We start from the raw sequence: 14,580 nt of genomic DNA, 5'->3' as shown, positions 1-14,580 counted from the left end.
CCACAGCCCATCGGCGAGCCCATCGGCACTGGCCGGCACCAAGCCCGTCCCGCGCGAGCCGCCGTGGTGTTTTTCCCGCTTTGACAGCTGTACGGAAATTGGAAGGCGACGCTGACATGTGTCAACAATAACCAGCGAACAAGCGCCGACGGCGGCGGCTGTCCCCACCACCTAGAGGAGGCTGGCCACTCTTGGCTGAAATCACGACAAATTGTGGCTGGGAAGCAGGAGTATTGTTTCAATTATTTCCATTATATAAAGTCAAGCCATTTAATATATTCTGCCTCAAAGGGGCTCAACTAAAGAGATAAAATAAACATTGGAAATCTGTTCCGCTGGCACAGATCAGGAATTTGGTTTCAACACCAAACCTTCCCTCCCACCTCTCTACTCGCTTTGCTTTCCTCCTCTCGGCTCCCTCTCCTCCTCCTGCTGCCCCTCGGCCTTCGGCACCGCTCAACACCAAATTCGTCTTTGCGCTTTGCTTCTGTTTTGGCAGCCGGAGCACTTGGAGCCTGCGCAGCCACACCGGCAATTGCAGCCAGAGCCGAGCCAGCAGAGCCATGCTAGCAGGAGGGGAGCAGGAGCTCTGGTGTGCTTCCTGGGATGGAGGCTCTGATTTAAGACAAACTTTAAACCTTAAGGCAAATCTTAAACCTCTTGGGTTGCCGCATCCCCCTGAGAGCTGCGGGATCAGTGGGTGGCACAAACCCAGGACCAGCTGGAGAGTGGCAGGAGGAGGAGGAGAGCAAGCATGCTGCGAGTGTGCTGCAGGCTGCTTGGCGCACTTGGCCGATGCCAGTGGTGAAGTCAGCCACCTTCACGCCATCACGGCTGGGAGAGCTGACGGCTACCCGGCACCAAGGGGCCTCACCAGCTCCATGTGCTGGCACAGGAGGCGGTGAGGGGCTGCTGGCAGGCTGGAGCTGCATCTCACCGTGCAGAGCCCAGCTGCCCCCACCAGCTTCAGCCAAGCAGGAGCCAAGCTTCCCGGCCTCGCCAGAGCTCTGCTTGCCTGGGGCTGTGCTGCCCTGGGTGCTCTTCATATGCCAGAGCACAGGGAAGAGCGCCCGGCCGCGCCAGGCTCCTGTGTGGGCAGCGAATCTGCAGCTTGGCCTTTCCCAGCAGAATTCCCTGCGCATCTGCTGAGCTCTGAGCTCTTGGGGGTCATGGGCAGTGCTGCCACCACGGACCCAGGTGACGGAGGCAGCCATGCCACGGGGTGCCCGGCGAGGGCCACAGTGTGGTGTTAGGTGGATCCGGCATTTCATAAGCATGGGGGAAAGGGCCTCTGCAGGGCTGGCGCAGGGAGCGTCTGTGACTTTCCATTCCTGTGGGAAGTGGGCTGCCACTGTCCAAGCATCTGGGCTTGTTATGATGGGAGAGGAATGCCAAATATTTTTCTTCCTTATCCACTACCATCCGCTCAAACCCTCCCCTGATCAAACCCACATTCATCACTTGCGATGCACAAGGGCCCCTGCTCTGGAGCAGATATCCCTCCTAGAAGCTGCTCCAGCCCCCAGGGCTGCAAAAATCTCAATGGAGGGAGAAAACCCTGCTTTCATCCAGGGACTCCCTCCATCCCATGCCCCTTGCTGTCTCCTTCCCCCTGCTGCCAGCCAGCTCCAGTCATTTCATTTTCACTTTGCTGCCTTGGCCAGGAGCACCCATGGTGCCTATATCCCTGTGCCAGCATCTGTGGTGCCAGCATCCCAGTGCCAGCATCCCTGACTGACCTGTAGCCCTGGCAGGACCACGGTGTCCCCTCCAGAGCCCCAGGCATCCTGAAAGCAGCCCCTGGGGTGGTACCCTGGGGCGCTGGCTGTGCCGGGAAGCAGGCGGTGCTGCCTTGGAGGCTCACCAAAATTTTTCCAAAGATGAAAGCATGCTCAAGTGTCAAACAAACTTTCCAAATTATCTTCCTGGACACTTTCTCCCTGGTGCTTTGGAAGACAGAGGAGGAACATTTCATTCCCTCTCTGCTGGCGTGGAGTGGGGCTGCGTGAGGAGCTGGGAGCTGCCAGCGGCACCCGCAGGCTCAGCCTTGCTTCTCCCCGGCATCACCCGTGAGTCACTGTGGTTGCCGCCCCAGCACCATCAGCCAGGCTCCCCCCACCCTCAGCCCCCCAAAACATCTCCCAGCACAACAGAGAGGTTACAGACACCTGATTAAGTAGCAGACAACACATCATCCCTTCCCACTGCAATTTTCAGAAGACTGGTCATAAATAGCCAAGTGAAGGCAAATGAGAGGATTTCTCTGCTCCCTTGGGGACACCCAGCATCCCCAAGCGGGGATGCGGGAGCAGCAGCTCTGCTGTCCTTGGCATTGCACAGCTCAGTGAAGAGCTGAGCAAATTGCCACGTGCTGTCCCCAAGGACCCAGTGCTAATGAGAGCCATCTAATTAGCACGTTCCTCCTGCAAGGGGGCTCACCCTGGCAGGGCTCTCTCTGACATCCACTTGCTTGTGCCAGCAGCCAGAGAGCGTGACCGGGGACAAGGCACTTCCCTGGCCCTTGCAAAGCATTTTCCTGCCAGGTCTGGACAATGAAAATTTCCAACCATCTTCTGAGGAGCTGGCCTGGCCCCGCCACGGGGCACGCTGCTGCCACAAGCCCTGCCAGGGTGCAAGCCCAGCCGGGCACCCGTGGCTCCCCCCGGCCACAGCCATCCATCACCGGCAGCCCCTGCAAGCACCGGTGCAGCTGCCTGCAGCCGTGATTCGAAGATACTCAAGTCTTTCCAATGTCATTCCCATATCTATATTTTCCTCAGCTCCTGTGCTGGGATGGCACCGCCAAGCCCATGCCCATGCCCATGCCCATGCCCATGCCCAGCCGACGCTGATCTGCACTGGGGACACCGTGTTGTGGGCTTGCTTGTTTATGGAAAGTAAGGCTGAGCCAGATGCTGAAAACCTGCATTTTATGGGTAATTTTTCAATTTATTTCACATTGGCATTAGAAGAAACGTAAAGCAATCCCAACCGTTATTACTCCTGGTTTCCTACTGTGAGGCCAAAGGGGTCTGAAACGGCTCCTTTGTTGTCTCAATCATTAACTCTTTGGAGCGAAACATGGTGGTGCTGGATGGGAGTGGTGGAAGGAGGTATTTGGGGGGGCTTGGGGAGAGGGGGAGCAGGAGGGAGAAATTTATGGGGGTAGAGAGAAGAGTAACCCATATGGGCTCTCCCTGGGCACCATCGGGTGCCCCAGGACACTGATGGACACATCCACTGCAGCCCTGCGGGTGGCCCTCCCCTGTGCAAAGAGTTTGCTGGTGCTCAGCAGCCCCCAACCCATTTGTTCCTCCCAGGTAAAGCAGAACCAGAGTATTCCAGGTGGGAACGAGCCCGCTCCAGCTGCCCTCAGCCTTGCCTTCAGGAGCAAATCCCAGTAAAACTGATGCACCCTGCAAGAGTGAAGCAGACAGAAACTCTCCATTAGCTGACTGGAAGCCATCAGGACCAAGGTCCAAACCCCAGCCTTTCCGTGGCACGAGTGGGGACACAGTGTGCTGGCAGAGCCACCTGAGCACAGCTCAAGAAATGCTGGGTTTCCCCCTGAAAGATGGGAGAAAATTTTTTGCCCTCTTATTTCCCTGTGCCCCACAGCCCGCTGGGCTGTGGGATGGGCAGGTGTGTCGGCATCTGTCCCAGGGATGCTAATGGGGCAGGGGGGTCCTGTGTGCCCGAGAAGCCCCCTCTGTGCCCTTGGAGAGGGGTGTGGGGGGCATAACACGCTGGTTTGCACTTGCTAATGCGAGGGGTGGGTGCACTGCTGAGCGCTACCGTTGGGGCTGTTGCCGGTGGCCAGTGGCCCTGGAGCCCTGGTCACAGGGTCACCAGGCTGCTCCAGGGCATGGCTCCTGGCACAGGGCTGGCGTGTGCCAGCATGGTGGGATCAGCATCTGGACCTCACAAGGGGACCCGCAACACTGGCATCGTGGCTTGCTTAGGGGTACCTGGTGAGCGAGGTTGTGCTGACAAACCCCTTCCCTTTCCCACGCTGCCCCCCACTCCGGGCATCCAGGAGCCACCACGGCATGTTCTGGGGAGCAATGGGTGCGGGTGGCCACGTGGGAGCCAGCAACAGTTCAGTGCAGCTCAACTCACACCAGCTCAGCTTGGCTCAGCGCAGCTCAACTTAGCGTGGCACGGCTCGGCTTGGCACAGCTCAGCTGGTCTCAGCTCAGCACAGCTCAGCTGGTCTCAGCTCAGCACAGCTCAACTCAGCTCAGCTCAGCTCGGTTCAGTGCAGCTCAGCTTAGCGTGGCACGGCTTGGCTTGGCACACCTTGGTTTGGCTCGGCTCAGTTTAGCGTGGCACAGCTCAGCTCGGCTCAGCCCAGCTCCTGCAGCTCAGAGGGAGGTGAGTTACAAGGCGCTTGGAAAATCGGAGTCAGCTGCAATTCTGGGGCAGCCAGGGCAGATCCACAGCGGCCATCGGAGCTGCCGGAGCCCCACCGCGGCTCCCAGCCGGCTGGCCTGCCGGGGGGCTCGGCCCTGTGGGGGGCTCAGCCCTGCCCGGGGGGGGTCAGCCCTGTGGGGGGCTCAGCCCTGTGGGGGGCTCGGCCCTGCCCGGGGGCTCAGCCCTGTGGGGGGCTCGGCCCTGCCGGGGGGGTCAACCCTGTGAGGGGCTCAGCCCCGTGGGGGGCTCAGCCCTGCCGGGGGGTTCAGCCCCGTGGGGGGCTCGGCCCTGTGGGGGGCTCAGCCCTGCCGGGGGGGTCAGCCCTGTGGGGGGCTCAGCCCCGTGGGGGGCTCGGCCCTGTGGGGGGCTCAGCCCTGTGAGGGGTTCAGCCCCGTGGGGGGCTCAGCCCTGCCGGGGGGCTGCCCCCACCCGCCCAGCCGTGCCGGGCCAGGAGCGGGGGCCGAGCCGGGCGGGCTGGCGCAGGCAGCGTCACCCGCCTGGCTCCACCCCCCCATCGCAGGGGGCTCCGGCGTGACCCCGGCGCTGGGATGGCAGCGGGACAGTCGCACCGCGGCGGGACAGCGGGACGGTTCCCAGCCGAGCTGGTGGCCGGGCGCTCCGGCGGGGGTACTCCAGCCCATTTGCTTGCAAGTCGCTTTGTTGCTGCTGAGGGATTTTTTTTTTATTATTATTTTTTTGAAGGGGGGGGGGGTGAGGGGGGGCTGGCACCGGCTATAAAGGCAGGGCTCCCCCAGCAGCCGGCATTCCCCATCACCATGGGCGCTCCCCTGCCCTGACAGCCCCTGCCTCCCCCGGGCTCGCCGTCCTCGCTGCCTTAGCGTGGCCCCGGGGTGGGATGGTGTGAGCTCCCCCCACCCCACCCCCGGCTGGTTCTTGGCAGCAGGCGAGCCCGCCAGCCGCTTGGATGATTTGATTTCTTCCCTGCCCGAAATTACTCCTGCCCAGATGCAGTGGATAATATTCATGTTGCTGTTATTCATCAGCTCCATGGAAATGCTCACGCAGAACCGATGGAAGAAGCAAGGTACGGTGCGCGTGGCTGGCTCGTCCCACTCAGGTACTGTGGAACAACTGGGGGCTGTGGGGCTACCGGCTCCCACCAGCACCAGGGCTGCCTGTGCTGAGTGGGCAGGAGGTGACAACCGGGGCTGATCTACGCCTGGGGCTGGAAGGAGCTGGGAACCAGCATCCCCCCAACCTAGGCTCTCGGGCCCCATTGGAGCCCAGGCGCGTTCCCCTCTCAGGCATGGCACGGGGCTGGCTCAGAGGTGTGTGTAGGAGGCAAAGCGCAGCCCCATGGCATTGCCTGCCCAATGCCAGCCCTGCCCTCCAGGCTGGCAGGGCTCAGGGGGACGCTGGCTGGCATGGGGACCAGCTGTGCAAACTCCAGGAGAGACAGGCACAGTGGGGATAGTGCGGAGCTGCCTGATTTGCTGATATTTCCCTTCTCCGCTTAATGCATTAAGTGCGTGGGGAGCAAAACCTCCTGGAGGGATGCTCAGAGCCACTGCGGGCACTGCCTGTCCCCCCCGCCCCATCCTTCGCCCAAGCAGAGGCACCAGCCGAACCGCTGCTTGGTGCCAGGGCAAGAGCAGGGTGTGTGCTGAGGCTGTTCTGGGGCATGTTCACCCCTCCGGTGGGCACTGGCTTGTGTTCCCTTGCCAGGCAGTGCCGGCCAGCTGCAGGGAGTGGGGCCAGGGCTGATGCTCAGCTCCATGCTGGCAGCAGGTTTTGGAACTGGCATGTGCCAGGGTAAAGACAGAACCTGATGGGGCTCTCAGGGTCTGGAGGTTGGAGCCCAGACAGCTTTCCATGCGGCTGTTGCATGTTGAAGACACGCAGAGGCAGTGGGTGCATGTGATTATAGGGGTAGCCAGGCTGGCTGACAAATGCCCCTGGTGGGAAACGGCCTGGCACTGAGAGGGGCTCAGGGTGCCGCAGGCCAGCGCTCCAGCTGCTGGTACTTGTTGCTGAGCAGCCTGATGCTATGGGATGCACGGCAGCCTCAGGTCCTGGCAGCACCCAGGGGTCTGGCTGTGGCTCTGCACCTCAAATCTGTTATACCTCCTGGTACAACCAGTGCAGAAGGGCTGGCGCAGTCTCTGAGAGCTGGGAGCGCCGTGGGATGCTGCAGCACCCCACAACCACCCCAGTGCCGCCAGGAGCCGCCTCCAGCCGTGCTCTGCTGCCGCAGAGGGATGGTCCAGGCAGCCCCATGCCCGTGAGTCTCCCAGTGCCTGCAGAGCCCATGGCGGCAGAGCTGGGCTCAGGGCAGACAGTGATGGGTGGTGTCGCACCAGTGTCTGGCACTGCTCAGGCACCCTGGTACCCTGTGTGCCCCCTGCCCAGTGCCCACCTCAGCTCAGCCCTGCACACCAGGTCTGCAGTCACCGCCGGGCAGGGGGAGGTGAACCCACCAGCCATCCCTCATTTCCCTGGTCCCACGGTTTCTGTGTGAGCCACCTTGTGCAGCACAGCCCTCTGCTGCTCTGCGGCGGTTCCCCGGCTTTGCTCCCAGTGGCACAGTCACATGCCATGCCATCAGCCCTGAGGCTTGTGGAGTGGAGGAATGGGACCTGGCCAGCTGAGCCTTACCCTGGCTCCACACCATGGGGCTATTTTTAAAGCTGGTGACAGGAACGAGGCACCAGAGCCTGTGCAGGGCTCCCCACCTTCCCTGCCCCAGATGGGGGTTGGAAGGAGACTGGCAAAAAAAATAAAATCATCAAAAAGAATTAGGGAAGGGAAAGAGGCTCGTAAATCCCTGGGTCTCCAGGGAAGCTGCTCCAGCTGCAGCCAGGAACACGAATGTTGTCAGCGTTTGGTAAATATGTAACGGAGACCATAACAACTTAATGGATCCAAGGTGCCTCGTTAGCGCACTCCCAGCAGACGCAGAACTAACGAAGCCTCCTGGCCAGGCCACACCACACTGTGCTGCTGCCCAAGCCCCTGTGCCCCGGCAAAGGGATCAGGATGAGCCAGTTTGGGGACAGCTACATGGCACAGCTGCACCAGGGGCTGGCTTGCACTGGGGAAAGTTGTGCTAGCAACCAGCACACAGGGCTGTGAGGCATCATCTGCCAGCAGCTCCCCAGCTTCCCCAGTACAGACCTCTGCTTTCCATCAGCGCCTCAGCCCTGGCTGCTGCAGCCGTGGGGCACCTTCTGCTGTCAGCTCCTGGGAGTCAGGGAGGACCAGTGTCAGGCATCGCTCCGGGGGCTGAAACCGATGTCCATGCTGGGCAGCACCCAGTGCCGTGTCTTATTTGGCTCAGCCTCACTTGTTTGGCTCTGCGAGGACCAGAGCTCCTCCACAGCACATCCCTCCAGTGCCTGCCAGGGCCCGGACCTGGGGGTCTGCGTCAGCCCCAGGCTGTCCCAGCCACAGGCACTGGGCTCTGCTCTGGCCAGGCAGCCACCTCCTTAGGCCTTTGCTACATGCAAAAAAATCTTAATGCTCTAAAGTCTGTGGTCCGAGCGTGCTGTTGCTGCTGCACAACACGAGCCTTTGCTCAGGAGCACGTGGGGAGCCCACGGTGCCAGAGCTGAGCAAACTCTTCCCAAGCCAGCCAGGCACAGCAGAGGCACGGCCGCCTGCGCGCAGGAGCTTGGTGGCCCCTTACTGAGATACCCAGCCAGCCTGTAGGTGCACAGACACCAGGTGCAAGTGGCCCCCAGTGCTCAGGGCTCAGCTACCCAGCTCCCAAAGTGCCCCTGTGCTGGGAGCATCTCTCCAGGCTGCATTTCTCTGGGTGCAGGGAGCTGGCTCAGGGAGGAGGAGCGGTTGGCAGGGTCTCTGTGAGCTGGGGCTGCAGGCTAGTGGGGGCTGGCACCCTGTCCTTGTCCCTGGGAGCAGAGGCCACCTCAGGGCCAGCTGCCAGCACACAGGTTGGGAGCACTGCAGACAGCCAGGCAGGCAGCTGGAGCAACCAGACAGATCCTTATCTCCACTCCTCTTGAGCCTTTCCAAAATGCTCTTTGTCCCCAGACACTTAACAGGCATCAACTAATTAATCCAAGCCAGAGCATATTTCTACCCACTGACCAAGCTGCTGTTTAGCTCCTGTTAGGATGCTTCCCATGGGATGGGCACGGCTGGTGGAAGGACAGGGCTCTGGCTGGCACCTGTGGGCAGAGCTGGGCACAGGGCAAACCCTCAACCCTGGATGGGGTGACTGAGGCAGTGATGTGGGGAGCAACAGCTCCATGTGTCCCCACGCTGCCAGACCGGGGAGAGGCAGGGATCTGGGGAGTGGAGGGAGGTGTTTGCAGGGAGACAAGGCAGTGCTGTCACCCTTGCAGGTTGGAGAGGGGCTGCCACAGGGCTGGGACCGTGCCTCGTGCCGCAGCTGTGCCATGCACGTGTGCCGCAGCCCCCCTCCTCCGTTTGTCCCCCGCAGTGAGCGCTGGCCTGCTGGAGAACTGCACGGGCTGCGTCCTGTGCTCGGAGGACAACGGCTGCATCACCTGCCACCACCGGCTCTTCCTGCTCATCTGGAGGGATGGCATCCGCCAGTACGGGATGTGCGTCCACACCTGCCCTCCCGGCTACTTCGGCGTGCGGGGTCTGGAGGTCAACAGATGCACAAGTATGTCCCATGCCAGCCGGCGTCCCCCGCTGCTCCCGGTGCCCTCGCCTCCCCTCACCACCCTGTGGGTCCCAGCGCTGTGTGAAGGGCTGTGGCTGCGTTTCCCGCAGCATCCCTGGCGGCACGGAACCGCAGAGAGCCAGGGGCAGCCGGGCCATGGCGCTTCCTCCCCTTGTCCCTTGGCCAGAGCTGCAGCCCGCACCCCGCAGGTCTGCAAAGGGCTTTGGGGCCCCAGTGGGTACCTGGGCTGCCGGCACCAGGCTCACCATGTGCCAGCCCTCGGGCTCGCCTGGCTGACCAGCCCTCCTTCCCGGCAGAGTGCAGGTCACCCAGCTGTGAGAGCTGCTTCAGCAGGGACTTCTGCATGAAGTGCAAAGACAAGTTTTACTTGCACAAGGGCCAGTGTTTTCGGCAGTGCCCCCCCAGCACCGCGGCACAGCCCGGCACCCGTGAGTGCCAAGGTAAGCAGCACCTGCACCCCATGCCGGTGGTCCCTGGGGATGTGCCTGGTGCTGTGTGGTCATCGTCCCCATTCTGCACCCCTGTCCCCCCCGCAGAGACGTGTGAGCCGGGTCCATGGAGCGAGTGGAGCGCCTGCACCCACGAGAGCCGGACCTGCGGCTGCAAGTGGGGTGTGGAGACGCGGGTCCGGGAGGTGCCAGCAGCCGCCCGGGAGGAGGGTGCTGCCTGCCCAGCGCTGCTGGAAACAAGGAAGTGCCGTATGAGGAAGCACTGCCCAGGAGGTGAGCACCGCACTGCCTGCTGTCCCCAGGCGCCGGGGGTGGCTTCACGCCTCTCTGAAGCGAGCCTCGAGGTGCATGGCGGGAGGGGGTCAGTGGCGGCAGTCTGGCGGTGGCCGGAAAGCCTGGCTGTCATCTCCCAAGCATTTTGAGGTCAGTGGCTGCAACTGTGCAATTCTGGAGAAAGCCGCCGTCTCAGGCACATGTGCTGAGCAGCCCTGGTGCTGGCACTGGTGCTGGCTGCAGGGCTGGCGGGGACCCCTGTGGGCAGCACGCCAGGCTGGCTGCTCCCACCCCACAGCCCCCAAGACCGCCTGGGACTGGCCAGTGTCCCTTTCCACTGCTGGGCTGGGACAGGCACTGGCGTGAGCCACCGCAGTAGGACGAGGCTGCCAAGCTCCAGCTCCTGTCCTGCCGTGCTTGCAAAGGAAAAGGCATGGCTGGGGCTTTCTGCACCACAGCTGTGAATGAGGAGGGTTGAGACCCCCAGGGTAAAAACCTCCAAGCCTCAAAAATACCTGGAGCGGTCATGGAGCTGGAGGGCGTCACCCAGGGGATTTCTGATGGCCAAAGCTTTGGTTGACACCCCAGGGCAGGGTCCTCCTCCATGGCTCACCCAGCCAGATGTTTGCCCCTGCGCCTCCTCCCACGGTGGCAGCACCATGTCCCCTGGGTGGGGGGCTCCCAGCCACTGCTCCCAGCACCCAGACCTGTTGCGGGGGCCAGCCAGGCGGCGCAGGCGAGGGTGCGTGGCGGGCGATGGGAACCAGGAGGTGGCTGATGTCATTTTTGGATGCAACCGGCTGGACTGAAGCTGTTTTAATAAATCTCCACTTAATAACTGGCAGAAAGGGGGATTGCATGAGATACCGATCTGTAGGGCCTGGAAGGAGATCTGAGCCGCTGGCCCCAGCGGCACAGAGGTTTGCGGTTCAGAGCTGCGGGCTCACTGCGTGCCGCGGAACACGCCGACCGGCACCGCCAGTGCGACGGGGGCCAAGGGCGGCGGAGGAAAGGACTGTGCCAGGGGGGGAGGGGGAAAAGGATGGAGAAAGGGGGGCAGTAACAGAAGACATGCGTGCTGGGGCTGGGGCCACGGAGCCACGGGAGCAGATTCATCTCAGCATCATTGATCATAAATAATATTTCCCTGCTGACAGCACAGAGGGGCTGATTTCCTTCCCCGCCCAGGCCCCGACTCGCAGCTTCGGGGTGCCAGGTGGCATCGATTTCGGGGACATTCCCCTCTCTGACAGGCTGTGTCGGCTTTGGACCCGGAGAGCTGGTGACAGTTTGATGTGGCAAGTTTGGCGTGGGAGGACAGGCTGCTGTGGAGCACCGTGTCCTGCGGCGCGGTGCCGGTGGGTGCCTGCAGTGCTGTGACCACGTCCAGCCCTGCCTGGCACACAGCAGGTCCTGGCGACAGACACCGCAGTGCTGGCGCTTCAGAGGCGCCCAGTCTCATCAGGTGACTGAGAAGGCAATGGCACCCTGGAAAAGTGCTTGGCCTCCCGGCTTTGCCCGGGCCACCCGCTCCTGCAAGCTGGGAGCCCTGAGGCCACGGTGATGGGTGCAGGGAGTGGCAGGGCTTCTCTCTCGGGTCACTATCTGGGATCAGCTCCGGAGACCAGTCTGGCCCCAGGAAGGCAGAGGGAAATCCCTTCAGTGCCCAGGGAGCAGCCCCCACTGCCCCGGCCGGGTGGGCAGGAGAGGGCAGCCCCTCAGCGTCTGGCAGGCTGGCCTGGCCACCAGCTCCCGGACAGGCTGCTCCGTGTCCCCACCAGGGCAGAGCGTGCGTCTGCCCTCGCTCCCAGGCTCCTGCCCACCCGGCCAAGTGCTGGGTTATGGGATCCAGATGCTGGAGGAGGACGGCGAGTTCACTTGATGCAGCCGAGACACCCGCAGCCCGGGTGAGCCAGGGAAGGCAGTGGGACCCGACCGTGTGATGAGAGATTTGTGCCACCACTTCTGAGCTGTCTTTGGGCAGCTGGAAGGCAGAAGCATCTGCACTTGGCTGAGGCACAAAACCCCTCACGCTGCTGTAAATCTGCCTTGTGTGTCTGCCGCGCTCTCCAGACGCTTGGCGTTCGTGCTGTGCCCTCTCCTTTGTGGGTGGCAACTGTCTGGGAGATCAGAGCTGAAAAACAGAGTCGGGCAGGAAGAGAGCTGGAGCCCTTGGAAAGAATCGGTGACAACGGTGCTGGCACATGCAGCACCAGCCAGTTGCGGTCCCTGTACCGCTCACACTGGGGAGAGCGGCACTGGACCCCACTGTGTCACCCAGCTCAGGGTCAGGAAAGCACATGGTGGGCACAAGCAGGAAGGAGAGGAGAAGCTGCCGGGATCTGGGGCAGCTGTTCCACTCCCTAGCATGGGCTCCCCTTCCTGTCGGAGCCCACAGCATGGCGGGGCTTATCTTGCATCCCTGTTTGCTTTGTCGGTCCCGCAGCGACAGCTCAGCCAGCTGGAGGGTGCTTGGGGCAGCCCCTTGGGGCACGCAGAGGTTTGGGTCCCAGCAGCCTGACCGCACAGCGCCGAGTCCCTGGCGGGCTGTCAGCGGGTCAGCCTTACCGGGATGCAGCCAGGCTGTGCTGGTGCGTGGCTCGTGCCACCTGGACAAGGAGCATCCACACAGGGAGGGCATCCCCAGGGAGATCATTAGCACCTATGCCTGGATGCACACTGAGGCCACCCCGCAACCCACCATGCCCAAACCCTCCTGGGGGCCGGCGGGATCCTGTGCCAGCCCACGATGGTGGGCAGCACCTTCCTCCAGCAGGGAGGCACGGCCCTGCACGGTGGCAGAGCCCAGCATGGCTTGGGGATGTTGGTGCAGCTCCTGTCCTGCTCTGACATCTGTGGCCCTTGCTCAGAGGGAAGCTGGGGTGCGCCCAGGCAGCCCCCTAGTTTGTTTGAGCTGGCTTCAGCCCATTCTGGGAGGTTTTGGGGGTATCCCTGGCCATGGGAGCTGGGGGGGCAACGCATCGGTGTCCTCTGCCCATGCCACCGGCACACTCAGACCCCCTGTAGGCCCACGTGGCTGTTCGGTGACCTGGAGAGGGCTCTGGGGTACCCCAAATCAGGAAGAGGGTCCTGTGCTCACACCCGAGGGACGATGTGGGATCCACATCCAATGGATGGGGCTCAGGCTGGATTTTGCTGCCCAGTCGACAAGCGAGCCCTCCTTTTCTCCTCCTTTTCTCTTCCAGAGAAAACTGAACCCAAAAATAAAGGCAAAAAGCGACAGAAGAAGCCGAAGACAGAAGCACATGCGGGTACCTAACGGCACTGGCACGGGAGCTGGGGCAGCACGGCGGGAGCCAGGCGGGAGCTCTCTGTGCCATGGCCAGCAGCACCAAGAGCTCCCGACCGGCTCCCACCGTGCTGCCCCAGCTGCGTCGCCCCCATTTTTCCATCCACAAAAAAATTGCACAATTTTCTCCCCCTCCTCCCCTTTTCTTTTGAGACAATTTATGGCCTGTAAAACATTTCCTTTTCAGAAAATCTAATTTGCAGTGTCCAAAGCAATGCCCTGGGGCTCGGGGAGGGGGTGACTCCTTTATTTTTCTGTTTTTCTCTCTCCCCCAGCCTGCTTGGCCCCTTCCCTTGCTCCAGCTGGGTGGGATGGGGTTGGTCCTGGGGTAGGACCCCACTGATGAAGACGATGCCTGCCTGAGTACCGTCCCTCAGGGCTGGGAGATGCCCTGTCCTCATGGGATCCTGATTGCACATGGGTGCTGGGGTGCACAACGCACCACTGACTTGCTCCGGGTGCTGGACTGGGTCCCTCATCCTCAGCCACCGGCATGGAGGATGGCAGGACCCCCAGGATTGAGATCCCTCTGGGGACCATGTCATTGCTCACAGCAGCCCAACCTGGTGCTCAGCATCCCCACAGGCACAACTGTGGGCCAAATCCTGCCATCCTCAGGCTCACAGAAGGGCTGGAGGAGCTGCTCTTCCCAGCTGGATGCAGGCACAGAAATTTGGGGTGGTTGTGGCCGCGTTCGGTCCAGGACAGGGGTATACATGATGCAACTGCAGCTGCAGGAGGAAGCCTGGGCAAGGGATGCTGCTGCCTCCTGCATCCCACAGCCAGGATGCACTGGGGGCAGCCCCCCCAGCCCGCTCCCAACCATCATCTGTGGCATGACCTGGGGGTGCTGAACTCAGCTGTGCCAGCCTATCCTGCCAAGCCAGCTGCCATACTTGTGTCGCCTGCAGAAATAAATGGTGTGTGTCTGTGAGGCACGGAGGGCTGTATCAGCATATTTGACATGTGTTTGCTCAAATTGCTGCTCCAGCCACAGGCATCTCTGTATTTGGGGGTTTGCCAGGGTCAGAGCCCCCCATCCCTGCTCCAAGCGTGGGCAAGGGGAGGCTGGGTCTGGCAGTGGGGTGTAGGGGCTGCGAGGGCCACACGGACCCTTCAGGGTGAGGGCACTGGGTGTCAGCATTGAGCTAGCCCCGGGAGCCAGCACGAAGCTGCCATAGCAGCTCCTCCGTTTGCTTAATGTCAAATAAATATATTAAACCTCCAGCATCCCTCTCGTCTCCCTGTTTTCCTCATTTCCATGAGATGCTGCTGGAGGGGGGTGCAGATACTGGCTGCAGCCACGGCATTACCCCTGCATCCCCAGCCCCGATGCAGTGGGCACAGGTGGTGGGCACGGCAGCCTGGCTCTGTGCCAACTCATGGCACTGCCAGGGGTGCAGGAGCAGTGGTGCCCCCCCGAGCCCCTCCTGCACTCAGCCAGACCCAGACCCTGATGTGAAGGGAAAAGCATCATCGGCATCAGACCCCTCCGTCCTGCA

The 14,580-nt window shown here is 62.0% G+C and overlaps 1 protein-coding gene across 4 annotated transcripts; it reads left to right on the top strand.

Moving 5' to 3' along the window:
* Nucleotides 1-4,939: 4,939 nt before the first annotated feature.
* Nucleotides 4,940-14,305, top strand: RSPO4 (R-spondin 4). Of its 4 annotated transcripts, none has more exons than XM_055814778.1 (6): nucleotides 4,940-5,040; nucleotides 5,418-5,458; nucleotides 8,837-9,025; nucleotides 9,343-9,486; nucleotides 9,583-9,768; nucleotides 12,975-14,305. In XM_055814778.1, exons 2-6 carry the CDS (start codon nucleotides 5,422-5,424, stop codon nucleotides 13,046-13,048), a joined length of 630 nt encoding a protein of 209 aa, XP_055670753.1. In that variant the 5' UTR covers nucleotides 4,940-5,040; nucleotides 5,418-5,421; the 3' UTR covers nucleotides 13,049-14,305. The 4 variants fall into 4 exon arrangements, with proteins under 4 accessions (XP_055670753.1, XP_055670752.1, XP_005239949.1 ...); XM_055814777.1 differs by having other exon boundaries at nucleotides 5,418-5,491; XM_005239892.3 differs by lacking the exon at nucleotides 4,940-5,040 and having other exon boundaries at nucleotides 5,135-5,458.
* The last annotated feature ends 275 nt before the right edge of the window (nucleotides 14,306-14,580 follow it).

Source organism: Falco peregrinus, chromosome 9 (genome assembly GCF_023634155.1).
Source record: "Falco peregrinus isolate bFalPer1 chromosome 9, bFalPer1.pri, whole genome shotgun sequence".
NCBI classification, from domain to species: domain Eukaryota; kingdom Metazoa; phylum Chordata; class Aves; order Falconiformes; family Falconidae; genus Falco; species Falco peregrinus.
This window is presented reverse-complemented; position numbering and strand designations above follow the sequence as displayed.

Bases quoted from the DNA above. Each gene is read 5' to 3' on its own strand.
- RSPO4 (XM_027790326.2), top strand. From the start codon at position 5,380: ATGCAGTGGATAATATTCATGTTGCTGTTATTCATCAGCTCCATGGAA. The intron at 5,492-8,836 runs GTACTGTGGAAC...TGTCCCCCGCAG, and splicing joins GGCTGGCTCGTCCCACTCAG to TGAGCGCTGGCCTGCTGGAG. The intron at 9,026-9,342 runs GTATGTCCCATG...CCTTCCCGGCAG, and splicing joins GGAGGTCAACAGATGCACAA to AGTGCAGGTCACCCAGCTGT.